General features: G+C 38.0%; 1 protein-coding gene across 2 annotated transcripts in view; it reads left to right on the plus strand.

Annotated features, from left to right (window-relative positions):
* Positions 1–24597, plus strand: part of LOC119780802 (receptor tyrosine-protein kinase erbB-4-like) — a 465078-nt gene that overhangs the window by 339421 nt on the left and 101060 nt on the right. For both annotated transcript variants that reach the window (XM_038280976.1, XM_038280977.1), the window contains exons 8-14: positions 103–216; positions 1154–1280; positions 4093–4166; positions 4732–4822; positions 6114–6319; positions 12349–12481; positions 21640–21733. In XM_038280976.1, the coding sequence (XP_038136904.1) occupies positions 103–216; positions 1154–1280; positions 4093–4166; positions 4732–4822; positions 6114–6319; positions 12349–12481; positions 21640–21733 (839 nt within the window). The remainder of the gene's footprint in view (positions 1–102; positions 217–1153; positions 1281–4092; positions 4167–4731; positions 4823–6113; positions 6320–12348; positions 12482–21639; positions 21734–24597) is intronic.

A 24597-nucleotide genomic window follows, 5' to 3' on the forward strand; every position in this document is an offset into this window, starting at 1 on the left:
TAGGATCATCAGAGTAATTTCCAGGAATTGTTTACCTTGTGACTGTTTTGGCGCTGAGGCTGGTGAGGCCAGTATGATCTTATTTCCATTTGCTTCTGGCAGATAACTTTGTGGTGGACCACAGCTCTTGCGTCAGAGCGTGTCCCAGCAACAAGATGGAGGTGGAGGAGAATCGGATCAAAATGTGCATTCCTTGCACTGACATCTGCCCAAAAGGTGAGTCATGTGATCCAAGCTCAGTGTTATTTATTTATTGTTTTGTTCATTTCTTAAATGATCCCAAAATATTAACGTCACCATGATTACACAGCAGAGCTGTTCAGAACAGAGAATATTGCTTTCTGGAAGGTAAAAACACCATAAATGAAGGTCACATATTTGATCCCAAACATCAGTCAATGTGTTAATTAACAGAAAATAGTCTCCTAATTAGAAATAGGTACCTGCTCAGTGATTACAAGTTGTTATGCCAGAGAAGCACAAGCTAAAAGCAAAAAATGCCTGATGTGGAATTAAACGGCATTAGCTCAACTCAGAAGATTATCCTCTTCATCATATTGTTCTCACAAAGGTAACTGATCTGCCCTTTCTCTTTCAGAGAGGAAGGTAATAATGTTTTCCTTCAGGTACCCGCCGATTGGCTAATCTCCTGATTATATTGTCACGTCACAGGGAACGGGGTTAATGAGGGATAGCCCAAGGAACTGTGGGAAATGATAACAAATTAACATTTCAGATATGGAATTGGCCGGTATAAATCACTATCAAAAAGTGGTTACACCGCTTAATGCCGGCCTTATTCATCATCCTTCCCTCTTTTTTTCCGCTTGTGTCTGAAACACTTGGCTCGCACTGGACTGCAAGCGTAATTAATGCAGATGTAATGAATTTATTATGTAGAGGGAATGGATGTAGATTGGTCTATGCTTTCATCGTGGGAATTCAAATGCATGGAAAAGGGCCACAGCCTTGCCTGAGCACCAAAAGGACTTTATTTTGATGAAAGGGAATGGGGGGAAAAAATCATTGTGGTAGGGGAGGGTCTAATCATTTCTTTGACGCTATACAAGGACATCTTGGATGTGCTGTGTACTTCATATCAACGTTGACATTATCTGGTTTTGATGCGTGACCTATGTGTTTTCTTTGCCAGTTTGCGACGGCATAGGAACAGGCAGCCTGCAGACGGCTCAAACTGTGGACGCTAGCAACATAGATAAGTTTGTCAATTGCACCAAAATCAACGGCAACCTTATCTTTCTCATCACCGGCATTAAAGGGTGAGCAACAAAATTAATTTTTTTTTCTTTCTTCAGTTCCTAATTAAAAGGAAATTCTTTGTCTTTGTTTTTTTTTTCTTCTTGATAACTTTCTTTGAATTGAGACCACATCTGGTTAATGATTAGCAGAGGTTAAAATTGCAAAGTACGACTTATAACTTAAAGCATAACTTATATCTTTTCACCCTAAACATCTCTTTAAAAGCAGGGACGCTTGTGTTGACGCAATTATTCGACATTTAGGAAGATTATAACAAAGTGGACGTTTTATTGAACTACTGATTGGCGCAAGAGTTGAAAAGCCTTCATATAAAACATAAAAATCTGTCTCAGACTCTACAGACTTTAGTTTCCACAACTGGAATAAGACATAGTGGCTTTCATTTTTCATATGAAGGTTTTTATAACTGTTACCAACAGTTGTGGAATTTACTGTAACTACAGGTCTGTTATGTTCAGCATAAGTACTCCTCCCCTGTTAGGTGAAAAGTAGCATCTAAATGAACTGCAAGTCTTTTGGCACAAGGTCATTTGGATTGACAAGCTAGGCCTTACCTAGAAATGCACAGATCCATTTTTTTTACCGATACAGATACCTGGGCTGAGCATATTGGCCGATATCCAATACCCATCCTGTTTTATTGCTGAATGAATATATTTCATATATCATAGCATGTAAGTCAAGACTTAAGCTTTGACATAAACTTTGTTAAAAAAAGATAACTGATAAACAAAGCTATAAATATTCTTTAAATTATGAATTAACACATAAGCAGCAAAAAGGAACAAATAACAGTGCAATGTTAGGTGCACTGGATTCTTCAAATCCGACATCAAATCACCAATATCCGATCTAGCTAATTTAGGCATGTCAAAGTCAGTCCTTAAGGGCCATTTTCCTGCAGGTTTTAGAAGTTTCCCTTCTCCAGCACACCTGATTTTCATTGATACCTGATTACAATGCTTTTGCTGAACTGCAATCATCAGAATCAGTTGTGCTAAAGCAGGTAAACTTCTAAATCCTTAAGGGCAGCCGCCCCTCGACGACTCACTTTGGGCATGTGTGAGCTAGGCAATATCAGAGCCAGTATCCAAACCAGGTGTTAAATAGATGTATCTCTCAGCTTAGATAGAGATGTTTGACCTTAACCTGATAAGAAGGCATATGGGGCTGACAAGAACAAGGTAGAGATGTTTGGCCTTAAGCCGATTGGAAGGCCATTTGGACAGACAAGACCAAGGTAGAGATGTTTGTGGTTAGGCTAATGAGAATGTCATCTGGACTGACAAGACCAAGGTAGAGATGATTGTGGTTAGGCTAATGAGAATGTCATCTGGACTGACAAGAACAAGGTAGAGATGATTGGCCTTAAGCTGATGAGAATGCCATTTAGACAGACAAGACCAAGGCAGAGATGTTTGGTCTGAAACCGATTAGAAGGCCATTTAAACTTACAAGACCAAGGTAGAGAACTTTGGCCATAACCCAATGAGAAGATCATTTAGACAGACAAGACCAAGATAGAGATGTTTGACCTTAACCTAATAAAAGGTCATTTAGACATGCAAGACCAAGGAAGAGATGTTTGGCCTTAGCCTGATGAGAAAGTCATGTGGATAGACAAGACCAAGGTAGAGAATTTGGGCCTTCACCTGACAGTAAGGCTAATCAGACAGAGAAGGCCAAGGTAGGAATGTTTGGCCTTAAGCCGATAGGAAGACCATTTTGACAGACAAGACCAAGGTGGTGATGTTTGGTGTTAGGCCGATAGGAAGACCATTTGGACAGACAAGACCAAGGTGGTGATGTTTGGTGTTAGGCCGATAGGAAGGCCATCTGGACTGACAAGACCAAGGCAGAGATGTTTGGTCTTAAGCTGATAAGAAGGTAATTTGGACTGACAGGACTAAGATAGAGATGTTTGGCATTAACCCGATGAGAATGCCATTTGGAATGAGAATACCCAGGTAGAGATGTTTGGCATTAAGCTGATTGGAAGGCCAGTTGGACAGACAAGACCAAGGCAGAGATGTTTGGCCTTAAGTTGATAAGAAGGCCATTTGGACTGATAGGACCAAGATAGAGATGTTTGGCCTTGACCCGATAAGAAGGCCATTTAAAAAGACAAGACCAAGATAGAGATGGTTTTCCTTAACCCGATAAGAAGGCCACTTGGACTTGACAAGGCCATGGTAGAGATATTTGGCCTTAAGCCAATGAGAAGGCCATTTGGACTGTATATACCGAGGTAGAGATATTTTGTCTTAAGCCGATTGGAAGGCCATTTGGACAGACAAGACCAAGGTAGAGATGTTTTGGGTTAGACCAGTGAGGAGGCCATCTGGACTGACAGGACAAAGATAGAGATTTTGGCCTTAACCCAATAAGAAGGCCTCTTGGACTGACAAGGCCAAGGTAGAGATGTGTGGCCTTAAAACGATGAGACAGCCATTTAGACAGACAAGACTAAGGTAGAGATGTTTGACCCAAAGCCAGTTAGGATTGGGCTCTGGTTACACTGTAACTGAGGTCAGATTAATAAGTTCAGCCAATAATAAAAGACCGTAAACAAAAGAGCTGCCTTTAGTTCAGGAGGTAGTGAAATTGCCAGTAAATTGGCAGTATTTCTCATTAGGTGATAGAACAAACCACAACTCCTTCCTGTTATTAAGTAGGCCATGAACTGTAAATGCAAATTAAATGATGTAGGTGATGAACCTTACTTTTAACACTGCATTCTTTACATGCTTAGTTTGTTTTTAATCAAGCTTATGGAAATGGAAACTTACTCTCTGCTTTGGTTGTCATTAGGGACATGTATCATGGCATTGGACCTTTGGACCCGGAGCGTCTTAATGTTTTCCGAACAGTCAAGGAGATCACAGGTGAAACTTTCTTATTGAAAGTTAAATCAGCTGAAGATAACAGTTACCGCATTTAATTTGTGTTCACTGTGTGCATCCTGTATGAGTGTTATATGATGGTTAGACAGACATTCGGTGTGTGGTTGTGTGTTTTATGCATTAGTTGTTAGAGCTCTAAAGGGATGAGTAAAACCTTGCATGCAAACCCCTTTCCGTCATATTAAACTGCAACTTGCTGTTGAGTTTCACAGCTAATGGAGTGAAACAGCATTTTCATTATGAAAACACCAGCAATAAAAAAGAGCAATGGCCTCTCCATCCCCCACCATTTCCCTTTCTATGCTGTTAATGTCATTTCCATAGCTGCTGATTTGATATAATCTGTCATTAAAGGCAAGCACAAATAGAAAAATTGTGCCAAGTATTAAATGCATTCTTTTAATTAGCGCAGGCTGCCTTCTCTTTTTTTTTACAGCAAAAAAAAAAACAATGCAAGTTCCTGAAGCTCTTTTCCATTTTTCTTTTTTCTAAAGTTAAAGTCAAAGTTGTATTAGATGCCAAACTCCTCTATCTAATGTGTTTTAAGGGTTCCTCAACATCCAGTCCTGGCCTGAAAACATGACGGATTTGAGTGTTTTCTCCAACTTGGCGACCATCGGAGGCAGAGTTCTTTATAGGTAAGATCAGAACATGTACTTGAACATGTAATATGCATGCATAAATGCCCTGGATGAATAAGTGAGGATGCAGGTTATAATGATTCTTGCTTGATTGCATTACTCACAGCTCGTTTCATTACTCGTTGGTAATGAAAATGCAACTTTCCCCAAAAGGATGACTTTCTTGTTTGGACATTTTGATTAGTTCTTGTTTTCTCCACTTACTTCTTGGAAGTGTGTTATATACTACTGGGAAGAATCTTTGTTTCTTCTTAAATGGTGGAAAATTTGTAAGAAAAATGCAGACGCTTTGGGGAATGGAGAGAAGGGAATGTTGTAGTTTGGCCGCACCCAGAAGAGGACGCCACTTGTCACTCTTATGAAAAGCTGTCCACCTGATTGCCATTCCAAAATGTCCCAAAAGGAGTCGGTTGTTATATCATTTCACATTGAATAATAACGATAGGGACAAAAAAAATTTGATTTAGATGGTTATATTGTTAAATTGAAATGCAAGCTCATTCAACCGTGCCTCATGGCTGCGTCGACTTCACTTTTTTTAAAGGAATTAACTCGGGTTTAGGGTTACTTATAAGAACAAAAAGCCCATTAATTGCATACAAACAGTAGTTTTGTTTTTAAGCAAGGTTTAGATTTTAACCTGTTAACTGTAATGTCTCAAACTCTATGTTTTGCCTTCAAATTTCCTGCAATCTACTGCCAACTTAAGGCTATGTTTTTGGGTTTTTCAACTTATTGAATGTAATGAAATCAAATGTTATTTTTTCAAAGGACATGACATTCTTATTGCTTTCCCAGCAACTAGCCCAAAGAAAAGCATAAGTTGGTGCAGTTTGGAGGTGTTCCCCTTTTCTTTCTTTTTAATTTTCCTTATAGGAAAACTATTGTAAAAGGCTAGTTGTTTTCTTTTTAAATTTTCATCTGATTTAGTTTGAGATATTTTGCAAACAATTGGTCTGTAATTTTAAGAGTCATACACTCAGATACTTTTTTGTCAAATGGTATTCTAAGTGCAGTTTTTTTTTGTTGGTTGATCAAAAATGATGATTTAACATGACAAAACTGTTATGCATTTGACATCCTGAAACCACACCGTCATTGATCAGAAACTACTGTTTTCATGACAGACTCCAAGCTGCCTCCAAGTAGGAAATCCAAGTGATAAAACAACACCTAGTCTTATTAAAGCTTTAACCTCATGTTCTTCCACGTGGTTATTTTCTGTGTCTTTTGTCTTGGTTAGTCAGTATTCTTCTGTGCTTCTTACCATTTTAACTTTCACTCGCAGCGCTGGTGGTATTTCTCTGCTGATCCTGAAGCAGCGCTGGATATCCTCCCTTCACTTCCAGTCGCTAAATGAGATCAGCGCGGGAAATGTCTACATCATGAACAACACCCGCCTCTGCTTCTACAACACCGTCAACTGGACGTCACTGTTTAGGACCCCGGAACAAAAAGTCCTCATGCGCGACAACCATGACCCAAAGAAGTGCAGTAAGTACCCATGGTCGATTATCAAATTTTGCAAAAAACTACAACTCAAACAAGGCAAAATATTATTACTCTGATAAAAATTACAACAGAGGGTATAAATGTGGATTATATTGTGTTCCATTATTGTTGCATTTGACATGTTTTGGTGTGGTGGTCTAGTGGTTAGGGCATAGAGCTTGGTATTCTGAGGTTGTGCGTTCAAAACCCATTCTCACAGACTGCCCCTCTGGGTCTCTGAGCAAGACCGTTAACCCCCAATTGCTCCCCGGGCACCCCATGATTTCAGCCCACTGCTCCCCAGGAGGATGTGTTATATGCAGAGGTAAATTCCTCCAATGTGAGATCTATAAAGTTAAATGGAAATTGAAAAAAAAAACTATACAATTAAGGTCTGCCTGAGCGTTAACATCAATTTTATTGATCAAGAGCAAGCGTAATTATTGTATGGAGGACCAACTCTGCCATATTTAAAAATAAATACAGAAATAAATGCTTGGCTATGCCGAGAGAGGGCCGCTGCAGACGGGCTGCCGTTAGACCCGGCTGCCGTGAGGTTCGGAGCTCCGCTGGTTGCCGCGGTCCTCTCAAGTTCGGAACATTTTCTTTTAAATTACGCTTTGAATCTGTGAATCGGCCATATGGTGATGCTTAAAAGTATAAGGTTCTCGCCTCAAATAATCTTAAAACATACTTTTATTGAACAACAGCAACAGAAAAGAGAACTTAGATTTCACTTAGTACTCTGAGCTCTGTGAGTTAAGAAGATGGACCGCCAACCAATGAGCAGAAGTTGCCTCTTTAGGACGCACCCTCTCTTCATTTGCATAATGAGACAGAAATGCATACAGAAATGTAAAAAGGGCAGGCAGAAATAAACAGCAGAATCCAGTCTTGTGTGGGCTAACCAGAGGGAGGAAGTTGTTGGAGGGCGGACAGGTTTTAATTTGGTTGGTTCCTGAGGCACTATGGAGAGGACTGTCACTTGGAATCCAGGAGGTCTTGAACGGAACTTGTGGAGGTTAATCCTCTGCTCGGTGTGAGACTCAAACAATCCTTCCAGGGGAAGAAGGCTAAAAACAACCCGCTTGCAGGATGGCTTCCTGCCAAAAGGCAAAGACAAAAACACAGTTAGAACTCAGAGAAACAAAGACTCAGTTAGACTCAGCTAATCTCTGCTTGGCTAGAGTACCCAAAACTGGCAAACTCTCTGGCGTCGAGATTGTGACAGTCCACCGTTTAAGTAGTCCTCAGTGATGAACCAACCAGCCGCAGGTGTGCGAGAGGACCAAGGAGAAGATGCCTCCACCTGGTGGTGGAGGAAGAGAAAGACACAAAAAACACAACTCACACAAACTGGATTCCTAACACATGGTTCTTGGACGGATCGGGTATTGACGAGCAGCTGCACAAACACCAGCTTTTTCATATAACTCTCCCCGCTTTCTCTGTCCGGTCCTCCTTATTTAACATGATTTCCACATTCTAATCTCTTTCAACACTCTGTGGTTTAAACTGAAAAGGTTTAACGTTACTCATTACTATTTTAGTTGGACTGGGCAACACTGCATGATGTCATATATGCACTTACTCTAAATATATTGCAGGGTAAACAACATGGCAATGCCCGTCTCACAATGTCTTTAAATGTATTAAAACTAAACAGCTTACAGTATTTTTATTTTATTTTTACACACAAAAAAAATTTTATCAAACAAATCCATTGTTAGAGCTAACAAATGATCACTTTAAGAGCTTGTGAATGTGTGACTCTTTGTAGTTGAGAGGTAACTGGTAAAACCAAATCAAGAGCAGATTTCTTGTGTAAAGGTTTAATTAAAATGCCCTTAAAAGCTCGTTATAATGCATTAATAAATCTAAAGTAGTGTTTTATGATCATGTCTTTTGTGACTGTATATTTAAATGTATTTCTACAGTATTTGTAATGTAATTTTGTAAAGTACTTTGTAACCTCTATGTCTGTGAAAAGTGCTTTATGAAAAAACATTACTTACTTACTTAATTGGTCCAAGACTGGCTTTCTTTATTAATACATTTGTCCTACTTTCTGTTGGACTGATTGTTGTAGTGGGAGGAGTCCCATGAACTTTCTTTTGAAATAATAGCTGTATTTATGAACGCTTTGACCATTTTATAAGGAGAAAGTTAATCAAATTGTTAATAATTTACTCTTTTTAATGACCAAAAGGTAATCCAAATAAAAGAATCTCATGTTTTTTTTCATTATTAATGATTTTTGCATTTTGAACCACGCCTCCTCTGAGGGAGATACATTCATTGTTGATTGATTTGCCCAAACCAAAGCGTTTCAGCAATAATAGGGGGGGAAGCTGAGGGCACCTGCTCCTAGCTTTATTAGAGCTAAAGAAAATTGGTTACTTAAATTTGGTTAAAGCATTCTCTGATAAACACCAGCTATAATGAACTTACCTCTCAGAAACTCTGCAGCCAATTAATGTTCATTCAAAGGTTATTAAATTGGTTGCATTTAGAGAGAGGGGTGGTCATAAGAAAATGGTTTGTTTCCAGTCTCTGTATCAATATAGACCACGAATATGAGAAAGACTAGAGGTCAGAGCCTAAAGCTTTATCTCTACTGAAAAAAAAGAAAACTAATGGTTTTACTGGCTGAACTTCAAATATAAAATCTAAACCTTTGTTACGATGTTTGCAACGATAAAAAATCCTTAAACTAAAAAACCACAAAACTTGCAGGCCCCAAGATGTCATTTACCTAATGAAGAAGCTTGGACGCAGAGATATAAAAATAACCCTTGTCTTTGATTGTCACAGCTCTATAAACCTTTTAATTGTAAGGAGGGACTGAGATGAATCTGTGCCATAGAAAGCTTGGTTTAGGATTGTCGTGTCAGTGAGGTCTGCGCGGCCAAATTACATCATCAGCACCGTCTATGGGGTCGGAGTTCCTGCACTGCATACATGTGTATAAATGTATACCGATGCAGACGGATGTGTGCAGAAAAATAGCATGAGGAACAGCTCCTACGTGCAACATCCTGTGGTTTAAACCATAAATATTACCGCTATTAACAGATTGGACAGCCTTTGAAACCGTTATAAACTTGTGTAGTGCAGTGCTATCAGCTTGCAGTTTGTGCTGAACCCTCCCAGAATGAGGGAAAAGCCGCACAGAGAATAAAAGCTTCAGATGCTGTTACAGGCGGATCAATTCCTTGTGGACTCTACGTGCTTCAAACGAGGCCTCGATATGAAGACAAACTAACTCATCTTCTTGACTAGCTTCATTAAAAAAAAAAAAACAATGTTGAGTCACCTTTATTTTAACCCAAGGGTTAGGAAAGTCATATTTATTGTACTGTATATATTGGTAGATTTTTTATAGATTTAATTTTGTAATAGTTTGACAGGTAAGATGGTGGAGAAAGAAAGGAAGGAGAGCGACAAAGGTACAGGAAATAAACCCAGAACAGCCGCTGATCCTCCCAGCACCCAGATTTGGAGGATTTCAAATACCTATGTAGCTGGTTTCTGTAATATCACAACATTGTTCTAACTTAATAAATGTGAACTGACTGTTGCAAAATCAGTTACACACTTTTCACAAAGGAAAATTCCACTTACTCAACTACACTCAAAAAAATATTTAACCAAAGTTTGAGGAACTAACTTTATTACATAACAAATTCTAATTTTTTTTTTTTTTTTTATAATTTTGACACAAACCTATTAAATAAGCCTTACATCATTCACTTGTATAATAAAGCTTATTTATTTGAAATGCATAATCATCAGGTTTATGTATTTAGTATCACTAAAGTATACTTATCTAAAATTTATACATATGAGTTTATGTCAAATACATAAAGTTTGATTGAATTGCATAAAGGTAACCCTGATTATTATGCAGCAAATAAACTTTATGTATTAGGAAAAAATTAACTCATTCCTATTAAATTTAGGTAAACTTTACGTTTAAATACATGAACGTGATTATTTGTTATTTTATTATGTAACCAGTAAATGGATTTTCCTTCAAAATATTTTGTTTTATCAACAAACCATCCTAAAGGCAATAAAATAGTTGAACACTTGCACATTTAAAAGTATGAAATTTTAAAACCATGTAGAAGGTGGTGAAATTCTAAACCATTAAAACCTTTCATTGAAACCTCCAACAAGAATAAAAAAGTAAATAAATAAAACTCGTTTGAGTCCCCAGACATCAGAACCTGCATTTCCTTGTGGATTTAGGATCAGTTCCAACTATTTTTCCCCTACTTGATTGATTAGAGCTATTACTAATTCAAGTTTTTTTTTCAATAAATAGAGTGTCTTTAACATAAAGAAGGGAAATATACAGTTCCTTGTTTAAGTCTAATCTTAAATCCTTGCAAACACAAAGTCAAACTGATACAACCATGTCTATGGCAGCAGAGTTCATTTCCAGAGTCATCGCTTGGATTTTCAAGGCTGTACTCAGCATTTCTACGACATTAAATTCCTGAGGGGTTCAGCTTCTCTTCAGGCGTCACTGTTGCTTATATTTCTCACAATTTCTTATTTTTATTTGATAATATCTTTGCTTTCCTGCATAGTTCCAAAAGACGTTGAGTTTTAGTATTTTTAACCCCCTTAAAAATAAATATAATTAATTCGCTTTAAGTTTATTTACACATATACAGGGGCTGGACAATAAAACTGAAACACCTCTCATTTTAGTGTGGGAGGTGTCATGGCTAAATTGGACCAGCCTGGTGGCCAATCTTCATTAATTGCACATTGAACCAATAAGTTCGTGAACGAGCTATATTCAGTTTAAGTACAGTTTAAATGAATATTAAATTTAAATAAATGTTAACATTAATGTTTTTAAACATTTTTAATTTTTATCAGGACATTTAATTTTACTTTTTTATTATTTATTGAGATTGTTGATATTAAAATCATGTTTTTCATGGAAGGCTCCAAAACTATTCAGCCTGTAACCCCCCAAAAATCCAACTTCAATTGACCTGTGATCCCATAAAAGTACAAATAATTGCTTTATTTTTGCTTATACATGTTAAATGAAGTATTTACACTCATTTGAAAGAATAAATTCATATTTAAATGAATATTCATCATTTAATTCATCCTGTTAACTCTATGTTTGGTTATATAAATAGACATTTCATTATTTATTTGTTCATTTTCAAATTAAATTGCATTTCCAATATTTTAATATGTAAATCATGTATTCCCCAATTAATATTTATGTGTAACACGTATATCTGGATATATTTTTCCCTTGATCATCCTGAGGTGACCCCGCCCCTTTGGGAACCCCTGCTCAAGATAAGAGATGAAGGAAGAATTTACCATTTAGGGTGGGATCTTATAGATAATTTTAACTCTGGGTGATTGAAGTGGGTTAGATTAAATTGTTAAAAAAAATTTGGCTGTTCAATATTTATCAAATTTGTACTCACAGACTTGGCAACCAGGATTCGGACCTTGGTTCCCTCGATTACAACCATTTAACTACTTCAACATGAGGATAGCATACAATCGCAAATACTAGATGTTACAAATCCAACAGAGCCAAACATTTAGCAGAAGCCGAACAGACAAAAAGAAGGAAAGGCTCTTTGGCATGTTGGTTCGTAATGGCTAAAACAGGGAAAAATTATTTAAAAAAATTGAACGAGAACATGAATCAGAGTTCACCTTTGCTGCAGCTGAGCTTTAACCAGTTAATGAGTCCAGTGTCTGTGTTGGGGTTTGATTGATTAGAGCTAACACTGTCTACCCACTGTCTATGACTGAGCGCTCTGCTGTTGACAGGGGGTGCAGGGATTTCTTATGTCACTCACCGGATGGAGGGAACAGTGACTCCATGAACTGCATTGATTGATGCAGTTTGACAGGAAAGAGGAGAACTGGGGGCCAAGGATTCTGGTTTGGGTTCTCTCCATCGGTGGAGGTGTTGGGAATATCAATGGTTCCTTTTAATAAAAAGTTAATTTTCTTTATTTTCTTTCTCGTCTCAGCCCAGCAGAGAATGGTGTGTGATCGCATGTGTTCGGACGATGGCTGCTGGGGTCCAGGGCCCGACCAGTGCCTCTTCTGCCGATACTTTAAGCGAGGCCGGACCTGCGTTGAATCTTGCAACCTCTTTGATGGGTGAGAAATCCTTTCATCTTCCAAAAGACTCAAGAAACAAACTCCGTAGACAATAAACTTCCTTTTATTTCTGCACACCAGACACCTATGGTTTCATGAAACCACATTCATTTCTCTCAGCATGTGACATGCAGAGGAAATAAAATCAACTGAAGCTCCTTTAATACTCAGGAATGAAGTCAAAACATCCTCAAGGGCTCTGAAGGAGGAAATCTAATTGCAGATTGGTATGAATGTAATGAGATGAGCCAATAAGGAATTACACCGTGTAAAGCGTTGAAGGAACGTTTGGTTGGATGTTACATCCATCGAGCAAATTCAATTTAAATACTGTAGATGTTGGAGGATTAGATTGAATAAGGACCCATTTAGACTGACAGATTTCAATACTTACTGCTCTGGGCTGAAGGCTGATTGGAATATGTGACTAAAACCCTCCCCAATTCCTACTTGGAGTAGATCTTAATTCATTTCTGTAACTAATTTAATGTCTGCTGTACTTATTTCCTTCCGGGTTTGATTTGTTTTATGCGTATCGTCATCAAACAAATTTTTAAAACCAAAGACTACCTGAGTAAACCCGGCATGTAGATTACTAATGCCATTCTTTTAATGCCAATTGAGGAAAGCAATCCCAGCCAACGTGACCCAATGGAAAGACTAAATAACTGAGTTGTTTTTATCGTGAATGGACTCAAAGAATCGTACAAAAACTATGTCTGGATATTGACTACGCCATTTCTGATTGAAATTGCATAGTCATTTCCTGACATTGACTACTCTCCAGGAATGACAACGCCATTTCCTCTGATTGCTTTCTGCTGAGCTAGTCAGAGAGAAACCCTATAGTTTGCTTTTGATGTTTGTCCTGTAACATAACAAAAGTATATTTGACGATATTCTTGGGTGTTCTTGGAAGAGGACAAAATTTGTGTTAGGAAAGATCGCCCAGATTCTAAAGCAGAAAATGTGTCTCAAAACATTACACTTAAACCAGCAAGTTTGCACAATGACATCTTTTTTCACACAGAAAATATTTTCTCGATCATCTTAAAGATTGTTTTTCAGCAGCATTATATGTGTTTTTTCCTTAAGGTTTGTATATATTCTGTTTTCCCCAAGTCTTGTTATTATTAAATCACAAAAAAATGCCTTAAAGAACAGCGGTGAAGACGTATTGTTCATCTATCAGTGTGAGGAAGGTAACAAAACCATTTTGAGACCCACCATTTTGGGATCCACAGTCAAAGTCTTTATCCACACGTGGAAGACGCATAGAAGAGGAACTTTCCTAAAGAGGGTCACCCACCAAAATTACTCCAAGAGCAAATCAGTTATTTATTCATTAGTCAGAAAAACCCTGAGAGAAACTACTGTACTGTGATTGCTCCAGTTAAAGTTCTAGAGTTTTTGTAGCAGTCCTGTCCTCTGGCGAAGAGCGGAAGCATTTCCTGCTAAGGATTAAGCATTACATAAGCTACACTATATTGCCAAAAGTATTTGCTCACCTGCCTTGACTCACATATGAGCTTAAGTGACATCCCGTTCCTAATCCATAGGGTTCAATATGACGTCGGTCCACCCTTTGCAGCTAGAACAGCTTCAACTCTTCTGGGAAGGCTGTCCACAAGGTTTAGGAGTGTGTTTATGGGAATTTTTGACCATTCTTCCAGAAGCGCATTTGTGAGGTCGCACACTGATGTTGGACGAGAAGGCCTGGCTCTCAGTCTCCGCTCTAATTCATCCCAAAGGTGTTCTATCGGGTTGAGGTCAGGACTCTGTGCAGGCCAGTCAAGTTCATCCACACCAGACTCTGTCATCCATGTCTTTATGGACCTTGCTTTGTGCACTGGTGCACAGTCATGTTGGAAGAGGAAGGGGCCAGCTCCAAACTGTTCCCACAAAGTTGGGAGCATGGAATTGTCCAAAATGTCTTGGTATGCTGAAGCATTCAGAGTTCCTTTCACTGGAACTAAGGGGCCAAGCCCAGCTCCTGAAAAACAACCCCACACCATAATCCCCCCTCCACCAAACTTTACACTTGGCACAATGCAGTCAGACAAGTACCGTTCTCCTGGCAACCGCCAAACCCAGACCCGTCCATCAGATTGCCAGATGGAGAAGCGCGATTCGTCACTCCAGAGAACGCGTCTCCACTGCTCTAGAGTCCAGTGGCGGCGTGCTTTACACCACCGCATCCGACGCTTTGCATTGCACTTGGTGATGTATGGCTTGGATGCAGCTGCTCGACCATGGAAACCCATTCCATGAAGCTCTCTGCGCACTGTTCTTGAGCTAATCTGAAGGCCACATGAAGTTTGGAGGTCTGTAGTGATTGACTCTGCAGAAAGTTGGCGACCTCTTCGCACTATGCGCTTCAGCATCCGCTGACCCCGCTCCGTCAGTTTACGTGGCCTACCACTTCGTGGCTGAGTTGCTGTCGTTCCCAAACACTTCCATTTTCTAATAATACAGCTGACAGTTGACTGTGGAATATTTAGGAGCGAGGAAATTTCACGACTGGATTTGTTGCACAGGTGGCATCCTATCACAGTTCCACGCTGGAATTCACTGAGCTCCTGAGAGCGACCCATTCTTTCACAAATGTTTGTAAAAACAGTCTGCATGCCTAGGTGCTTGAATTTATACACCTGTGGCCATGGAAGTGATTGGAACACCTGATTCCAATAATTTGGATGGGTGAGCAAATACTTTTGGCAATATAGTGTATATCTCCTTTTTTTGGTCACAAATATAAGATTTCTGTTACATCCTACCTTTGTAACAAAACAAGTGGCAACTGCAGATGCTTTTTTATTTCCAGGTGAGAGTTGAGCACTCTCAATGTGTTAAAAGCGGCTCCATGGTTACTATCGTTTTATTCCGTTGCCAATCAAACCACATTGTTGCCCTTTTAGTCGCTTTAGACCAAAGTTTTATTTTCTCCATCTTAAATGGAGTCTGTGATGGGGTTTTAGGTGGGATTCCAGTCACCTATAAACTTTCTCTAATGGGTCAGTAGTGATGGAGACTTAACAAAGCAGCTCGGTGAACACCCACGCCCAGACTATCTAACCTCAATCACTCTCTCGTGAACTAACAAATCGAGCCTGAAGAGGCAACTGTGGCAAATAGAGGAAAACTTCTCCCACATATTGGGCAAAAAAGATATTTAACCTTTCAACCAGCATAATTCTTCTTTGAATTATTTAGTTTGGGTAATGGTGTTGCTCTTTGGGATCCTGTGGTTAGACAGATTCTGCTAGAAATTTGAAAAGAAGCTCTAACATAAATGGATATTTAAAAGGAAAGAATTTAAGTTTATTGTTAATTTACTCTTATAATATGGTTGGATTCATGAAAACATGTATGGTACTGATCTTAGAACTCAGACTGTTAAAAGAAACATGTGACAAAAATTATTAATAATTCTTAAGACAATAATATAGGACCCTATTAAAACATCGAAATTGTGCTGTGAGTAGTCTCTCGGTTAAAAAAAAAAAAGCTTTTCTAGAGGCTAACCCTAAATGAATAAAGGAGGAACCGTTTTGAATGAGATCTGGTAGACCAATCACACCAAAGTAAACCTTCCCTAGCAGCCCATCGTTTTGTTTCTTCTCAGAATAAGCCATGATATGAAGCTTGTATTTTCCCCTAGAGAGCAAGTGTATGTGCGTACAGAGAGGGTTTATGAGAGCATGCAACCCTTGGTCATGTTGACTCGTTGCCGGTGCTTTCCGGTGCCGTTTGTGGGAGGGAGGCTTTGAAGTTGCCGGGGAAAAAGCAGCTCACAGCGAGGCTTTGAAGAAGACGAGGGAGAGGCTCGTGGCAGGGAGCTTCTGAAGCATGCCTGCTTTCTGTACTGTACATACAGTGAAGGCATGATACTGCCAGGAGTATTCAGAATATCCACCTGTTGCACTAGCATGGATTGCCTCATAAAATATCAATAAACAATGTCTGGTGCATGATTAACCGAGACCTGGTTGTGGAAATGTCACATTTTATTGTTCAACATTTAGTTTGCTGAAGCATAGAAACAATCATGATTTTATTCTGATAGCCATAAATAGGTACCTTCATTTCAGAAACTAATATCCATGTAATATATAGGTTTGTTACGCATAATATGAAATATTTTATAGTGTATCAATGTTTTTATGGTATGCAAACCTTAGATGATAAAGGGGGGTGTTCTATACCCTAAAGATCTCTTTGTGTGGTAATTGCTAGCACCACTTTGCTCCATTTACATTCTAGGCTAGGTGAGGCTAGCTGCCACTTTCTTTGGTTTTTTGACCACACTTCTGCTACAATTGTAATGAATTGTATGGGGGCAGGGTTACGTTTCTACAATGAGATTAGTTCAATTTTAAGCCTTTAATTAAAGATTGACAAGCTACACAATAAAACACTCTTATCGTCCAATGAATTAAAATATTATTGCAAACTGACAGATGTCCAGAAGATCAACAACTTCCTAAAGTGAGGAATACTACAACTGTTCACCGAGAAGGGAGCACTTTTTCAGACAGTGTTGTACCTACACATGTTCATGTAGGCAGTCGATGAAAAGAGATCTGATGTGGGAAGATGTGCATCAGTAAAAGGGATAACCGCAGCCTTAAGAGGATTGTTAAACAAAATCCATTTAGGAATATAAGGGGTACTTCAAGGGCAGTGGACTGAGCCGGTGCATCAAGGGCCACATTCCTGGTGTCAATCCAGTCCCAAATTGCAGACATCAGAGGTGTCTTACCTGAGCTAACAAAAAAATAAATAAAAAAATAGCTGGATTGTTGCCAAGTGGTCCAAATTAATCTTTTCAGATGAAATTAAAGTTGGCATTCAATCTAAACGAGGAGTGGAGAGCCATAGAATCCATGTTGCATGAGCCCGTTTTTAATTTTTGTATGTTTGCTTAGCCAATACAGTCTCTATCGACATTCTAATTAAATGTTGGTTGACAAAAAGGTGAGCTGCAGTCGTCCAAATAATTAAAAAGAAAGGGTTTGGGTGATTTCCGATTATGCTGGTGAAGATTCTCAATCATCCAGGTCATAGTCATTCCAAAAAAGTAAAAAAAATATCCACTGGACTTTTTTTTCCAAGTTTGAAGACATTTCGCCTCCTAGTATCGGGTATTGCATGATAACAAAGAACCCAAACAACTCCCCATTCCTAAGAGGCGGATCCCTTCTTCTGGTTCCATTTGCATGTTTTCTAAGCCAAAACAAGGCTTTGTTTCGGGCTACTCTATAAAGCTTAGATCTTATTGTAATTGTAACATTTTGAATTAAAAAAGCTTCCAGGATGGGAAGAGAATTATCTTCAAACTTAGAAACAAAGTTCAGTGGATTGTTTTTTAACTCTATTGGAAGGGATTCCTGAGGATGCCAGTGTAGTATGAGCAGTGTTGTTTTTATCAACAATGACGAAATGATTTCTTTGATGGTCCTTCTTTCATGACGATAACAAAAACAGACGACCTAATCATGGATCTTTGAAGACAGAACACAAGACAACTCATTGGTGTGAGTTTCCGTCGACGTAATGAGATTAACCAAAAATGTTACCGGTCGTCTGTTGGAAGTTTAAAATGCATCATTTTTTTGTAATCTGCTAAGCAGTGTCAGCCGTGCTGCTGCGTTCCGTTAGGTCATGCCACCCACCTGGTGTGCAGCCGTGCACATTCTGCATGACCACAGAGGGACAATGACAGCAGCGGCAGGGATGAAAGTTATTCGGAATGGTCTGGTACTGCACGCTCAACTCTGACAGCCCTTCCAGCTTTGCTTGTGCAGAAATGTGTGGATAAGCTCTGAATCTTTGCTTTACCCTCCATACTGATGGTCCACACTTAGCAGTATGGCTCTTTCTGCCCCCGCTACTTAATAAACTATATGTGGCTGATCTCTATCAAGATTTGACTTTACCCAGCTCATAAGAGGCGATAACCTTCTTGTATTTCTACCAAAAGGAATCCCTAATTATATCCGAAGCATATACTTAATTGCTTAGTGTTTATTCTTGGAAATAGGCCCTGATGAAAAGTCTCATAGTTCTTGTTTCTATCTATTTGAATATTTCAGAGTTTTAGTTCACATATTTTTGAAATTTAGGTCCAGATTGCCAAGGCATTAAAAGGCAGTTATGTATTTTCTCTGTGGAATTATTTATATCAGACCCCTATGAATTTAAATCTACTCCACAACTGAGCAGCGCTGACCAGGTTTTTAGAAATAAAGTAGAAAGAAGAATGTTTTTGTTCATTGCTTTTTTGGAGTAATAAAGCTTGATTCATTTGTGTGTAATGCATAATTCATAGTATCTCAGGAAGTTTTTGCTTTTGGATGGAAACGTTATATGTCTAAAACCATTCCTTTATTGTAAATTTTGTCAGCTTGTTTGTCTGCTATTTTAACCGATATGATGTGCTGAACTGCATCTGCTATTTTCACAACTTTTTTGAGAATCTTTTTTATAAAAAAGGGCATTAATTCATAAAAAATATTATTTTTGGAAAATAAGTTTTCTGCCCAACAGCAACGATGAATGGCACAGCAGCATTGTATCTTCAGCAATTGTAATATCTAGGCAAGAGCTGTCAGTCAATCTGGTTACTTGGCACTAAAACCGACTAAAACTATCACATATCGTAATGACCAAAATGTGACTAAAACTAATAATAGTTTTTTTTCTTCAGGGCAAATATTTGGATTTCTACTAGGCAGAATAAATTTTTTATCTAATGTGTTTAAATAACAAATATTTAATGGGAATTGTGAAATATGTTGAACCTAAGTGGATGGGTTGGAATTTCAGATGACCATTTTTTGAAGCAGAAAAATGAAATTTTAATGCTTTATTTGGCATCACATTAAGTTACGTGAATGAAAGAAAAACTACACCAGCTGCTTTTATTCTAGGTAGAGTAAACTCCTAAACTCTCCTCAGTTTGGTCTTACTTACGAGTAAATTTGGTCAATTACCATATAAGCAGAGGCTTTCCTTCTCTAAAAGCTGAACTTATCTAATAAAAATGCAATTTAAGGTTTTTAAAAGTATTTAAAGGATCTCATTAAAAGCGGTTCTTTTAATGGGGAGGCAATATGCAGGAGGATATGATGTCCTTAGTTGGGTTGGTTTCACAACTAATATAGCATGTGGTCATAATGTTATGCCTGTTTACGGTCAGAACCAAAATGAAATAACTGCTTTAATACATTAAAGAAAAAAAATGGCTATTAAAAAATACTGATAAACTGTGCTTAAAGGACATATTTTTGTAAATATTTTATCATCTGCATAAAGACGAATCGAAATGAAGTCTTGTTGTCCTTGGTCAATGCTATCAGTTTTCAGCTCAGTCTTGCTGTCTTTAAATCTAAATTTTCTTGTATTTAGTTAAAGTGTCTTAGGTTATACTGAGTTCACTTCTGATTGGTATAATATTTTACTTTGTTCTGAGGCCGTTGGAGTCTTTATCTCCAAAGAATTTCGTGCTAGCTCATTAAAAATGTTTTCAGGTTAGTGATTTTAAATCTTAAGATTCTTCAGCTTGCTCTTGTTCTGTGTATCCATTCTTAATGAGCAAAGGCGCTAATTCCCTTTAGTTTATAAGTCTGTTGAATAAAACAAAGGGAGAGCAAAGGCGTGCGAGAGGGGAAAAGAAAAAGACTTGAGATGGTGTTCGCTGAGGATAGAGAAGGAAGGAGGAACTGGGTAAAGGGAGGCACTGAAAGTGGTTAATTAAAAAAGTTGCTCTGCTGGGTGGACCACGCTTTGGCTCGCTGGATGTTTTGAGGTCTGAAGGGTTGGGGCCGCAGTCCTGCTTAAATTCCTGCTAAAGCAGGGATAATCCCCCATCAGGTCATCCCCCAATGGGGGCCTTGGCGCACACTTTCAGCCGTGAAGAGGGCCAATCAGGAGGAACGGCTTTGACGGAATAGAAATTACCCTGGAGAGCACTGCCGCAGTGGTCTTTGTCTCTCACCCACTCTGCTTCATGTATTTTTCTTCCATTCAGCCAACAAAAAAGATGTCTGTCCCGTGGCCTCTGATAATAATCAAATTTATTTTGGACTTAGGGAAAGAAAGAGAAAAGAGAGTCCTTAGTAAACATTTTATAATAAGACTATCTGTACATGTTGTATTTTGGAATATTTTAAACAAACTGCACTGATATAGATAAACCAATGAGATTAAAACAAGTGGACACTACACTTTTTATCTTCTCTTTAATAATAATTTAATATGACTCAGCTTGAACAAGTGTCTGAATGTTTCTTTCCTCCCTTTAGCTTTGTTTCTATTCCTCCCCAAAAACTGCAAACTAATGAAAACAAACCACTCATTATCCCATCACACCTTCAAAGGGAGAGAGGGCGTCCGTCCTCCGCACCAGCCAATCGATCCCTTCTGATGTAAAAAGTGGTTTTGATCGGCAGCGGTTGCTATTGACAGCAGACGTCCTCTGCCCGCCGGAGACGCCTCACTTCAAACAGGATGATAATTCTAGAGAAAAAATAGACCGAAGCATATAGATTGGATGCCAGTACAGACCAACCGTAGACACACAGAAGTGTAAGAACACGATGGCCTGAGGCAATACAGAGCTTCTGCCCCTGTAATTGCAGTGGATGTACCCGATACTGAGCTCTATTGTTTACTGTCTTCTCTTTTAGAAGTCTAAGTGAGAAAATAAAACCCAACTCTATCTCTTTAACTAGCTGAACAAAAGGGTTTGGAAGATCTGCAACAATCAGCATACGCAGGATAAAGAAAAATATGTTTTGCCTTCTCTTTTATTTCAGAATACCTCGTTATCTCATTTTAATATGCTCACTTTGTTGATTCTCTCTGAAGCATGTATCTTTATCTGCTATTCCCATTGTAAATGCTTGTGATTTTAAAAACATAAAAGTTATTTTTATTCATTGGTCGTTTCTTTATTCATGTTGGTTATAAAAAGAAATAAAAAAAAAACTGTCTTGGAAGACGAGTCTGTAGAAGGCCTGCTACTCTAGTGCACCAAGATAGGCTCACCCTCATGTAAAATTCTTCATATATCCTGCTGTAGCTTTCTCATAATCAATGTTTTATTGTGATTACGCTCAGATCTATAATCCATGCATCTCTATTTTGATCTTCAGGGAAGAGCGGGAATTTGCCAATGGATCCATGTGCCTGGAGTGCGACAGCCAATGTGAGAAGATGGACGGAAACAGCCTTACATGTCTTGGCCCCGTAAGAAACCTCCTGATCGAATGAAGCTTGTTTTTGTTGTAACATATTGTTAGGAATGCAGAAAAAATACTTCTCCCATATGTCTCTGGAAGATACAGCATATCTCATATCTTCTTTAAGCTAGAGTGAAATCATGTTGGAGCCTTTCTGTTTTCTGCATTGAACTTGAGAGAGATTTATAGAGTTTGCTAAGGTGGATGGATGATGATGAAAGCAATGATAAACTAGCACTGCTGCATACGTGACTGCTAAAGACTATGCAGCTAATACAGCAAATTGCTCCAAAAACTTTCACACAAACATCATGTATTTTTAAACAGTATAATGGGAACATACTATACATGCAATTTTTTTTTTTTCTAGTGCAGGAATTATGGTAAACAGTTTTGGGAATTATGCTCGAAACATCAGTTGGTACGATGTCCACAACATTTAAAGCTACAGTGTGTAATAATTACAGGGATAAACAGTCAGAAATGTAATATATTATACATAACTATGTTATTTATCATCATCTACGAGCTCAGCCTCTTAACCTTAATATTTGCGTTGCCTTAGAATTCGTTATTTATAATTACATAGGAGCGGGTCTCGCAGCAATGGAGGCAGACATCTTTGCGCTACGGCAGCGCAGAGCCAACAAACTTGTATAATAGAAAATAGTTTTTACTCTCAAAAACGTTTTTGATTATAACATTTTTCAAAGTTTTATTTCTGGATTTTCATTTATAAATTTAAATTTATTAAAAGTGTTTTTTGCCTGTGTTTTTTTGGGTAAAAAAACACAAACTAAAACACACATCACAGAAGGGAATGCAATGTTGTCCAATGACACACCAGATTGTCGTGTGGTAAAATCCAGTGATGCGTATCAACGGCGTCTATATGTGTTGACGAAATCCATTTGAAGCACCTAGAGTTGGTTGCAAGCGGTGTGTTTTGTGGGTAAACAGCTTAAATGTTCAGTCAAAATATTGGAACCACATTGTTGCTTTTTTTATGACATAATAACAACAAAGCCCATTGTTTGCTTCTCACTATCACTTTTTATGTCTCGTCTCAGGTTTGTAAAATTCAACTGAAATTGAAAGGCGGCTTCTTTCCATTTCTTTTTGCATTCAATAGGCATTGACTAACCATTAGGAAAAAGTTATTGAAGGGGATAATTGGTTAATTGTTGGCTAACCGTGCTCTGATTAACTCTCATCTGAATAATTGGTTTATTATTGGTGTCTATTAGCTGCTAATTAGTCACTATTAGCTAGGCTGGATCCAACAGAGTTTTTCTCTACAAATGCTTTGACAACAATAGCAAATAAAACTTCTCATAAAATGTGGAGACAGTGGGTCTTTCTCTTAATAAGGAAATGGTGTAATTTTCGTATATTTCTGATTAAAAAATAGCTTTTAACTAGTTTGTCAGATTAAAGTATTGCATGTCTAATTTATTGCCCAACCTAGAATAATTCCAACAGTTTACAGCTCAACATTTTTTAGAGTAAACCCAAAGTTTATTGTGTTTGACCATCTTTTTTAATGATGTCTAGCATAAGTCTGTGGTTATTTTTTTGTCCTGTGAATATTCATTTCTGGAAGATTGATGGTTTTGATTAGTGTTGCCAGTATTGGACGGGGCCCCGATACTGCCCTAAAATGGTGGTATCGGTATCGGTGAGTACCAACAAATAGGGCACCGATACCATTTTGAGAGCCGTAAGTTTATTCAACTATTGTCACCCACTCCAGGTAGGCAATAAAAACTTGTTATGAGATTTTTTCCTGCTTCACAAAGGTAGGCAGCAGCTTGACAAAGCCATGATGACAATAACATTATTATGGTATCGGTATCGGCCGATACTGCACAGCCAGGTATCTGGTATCGGTATCGGGGCCAAAAAATGGCATCGGCACAACACTAGTTTTGATACAAAAGTGTAACTATGACCTTCTAAATAAAACTACAATGATAAAACATGAAATTATAGAAATAGACCAATCAGTATCATTTTTTTCATGCATCTCATGATAAGATATTATTTACTGTTTACTTCTTTCTTTCATGGCCCCTGCACCAAGCAGTACTACAGGGGCATTGGCCCTGTTGGCCCCTATCTAGAACCGCCCATGCACATAAACACATGTCAAATTGGGGTGTGTACCCTAGCGAGAAAGAAAGGGTAACAAACCTTAGCAAAAAGTAGTATACTTAAGATCAATTCCATTAAGAATACTTAAGTATAAGTTTAGAAAGTATACAGAAGAATATACTTTTATTGTACTTCTTCAAACTAAATTGGGACATTTTGAAGTATACTTTAGTAAACAATAAAGTAAACAATAGTATAGTCACTATTGTTAAATATATGAAATATAGTTTAGAATAAGTAAACTCTAAGTGCACTGATTTTAAGTATGAAATTAGTGCACTTTTAGTATACTTAAATAAACTTTTTGCTAAGGGAAAATGGCTACAAATGAGCACTATTTCTTTTCTCCTAAGAATTATTAGAAATATATTTAAAAATAATTTTATAAGGATTGTATCTGTAAAAGGCCAGTTTATGACATTTATCTCTACATGTTTATCAGGAACTTTAAGTTTCTCTCAGTTTTAAAAATCTTGGTACCAAACTACACTGACGTCCCTGCATAGACAATAAGAATACTCAGCAGTTTCTTATCTTAGTCTCACCAAGTTTTTAAGAAGCTTCACAAACCTATAGTTGATGGTGAACCTAATGTGGAAATGATATGTTTATACATATAAAATTCAGCTTTTTATTTGCAAAGTTGCATTACCTGGAATTGAATCTAATGTCCTGCATGGCTGAGTTTGGTGAATAAAGTGATTATGTGTCTAACCT

The sequence above is a fragment of the Cyprinodon tularosa genome, unplaced genomic scaffold (genome assembly GCF_016077235.1).
Source record: "Cyprinodon tularosa strain WSP-4 unplaced genomic scaffold, ASM1607723v1 ctg166, whole genome shotgun sequence".
In the NCBI taxonomy this organism is placed as follows: Eukaryota; Metazoa; Chordata; class Actinopteri; order Cyprinodontiformes; family Cyprinodontidae; genus Cyprinodon; species Cyprinodon tularosa.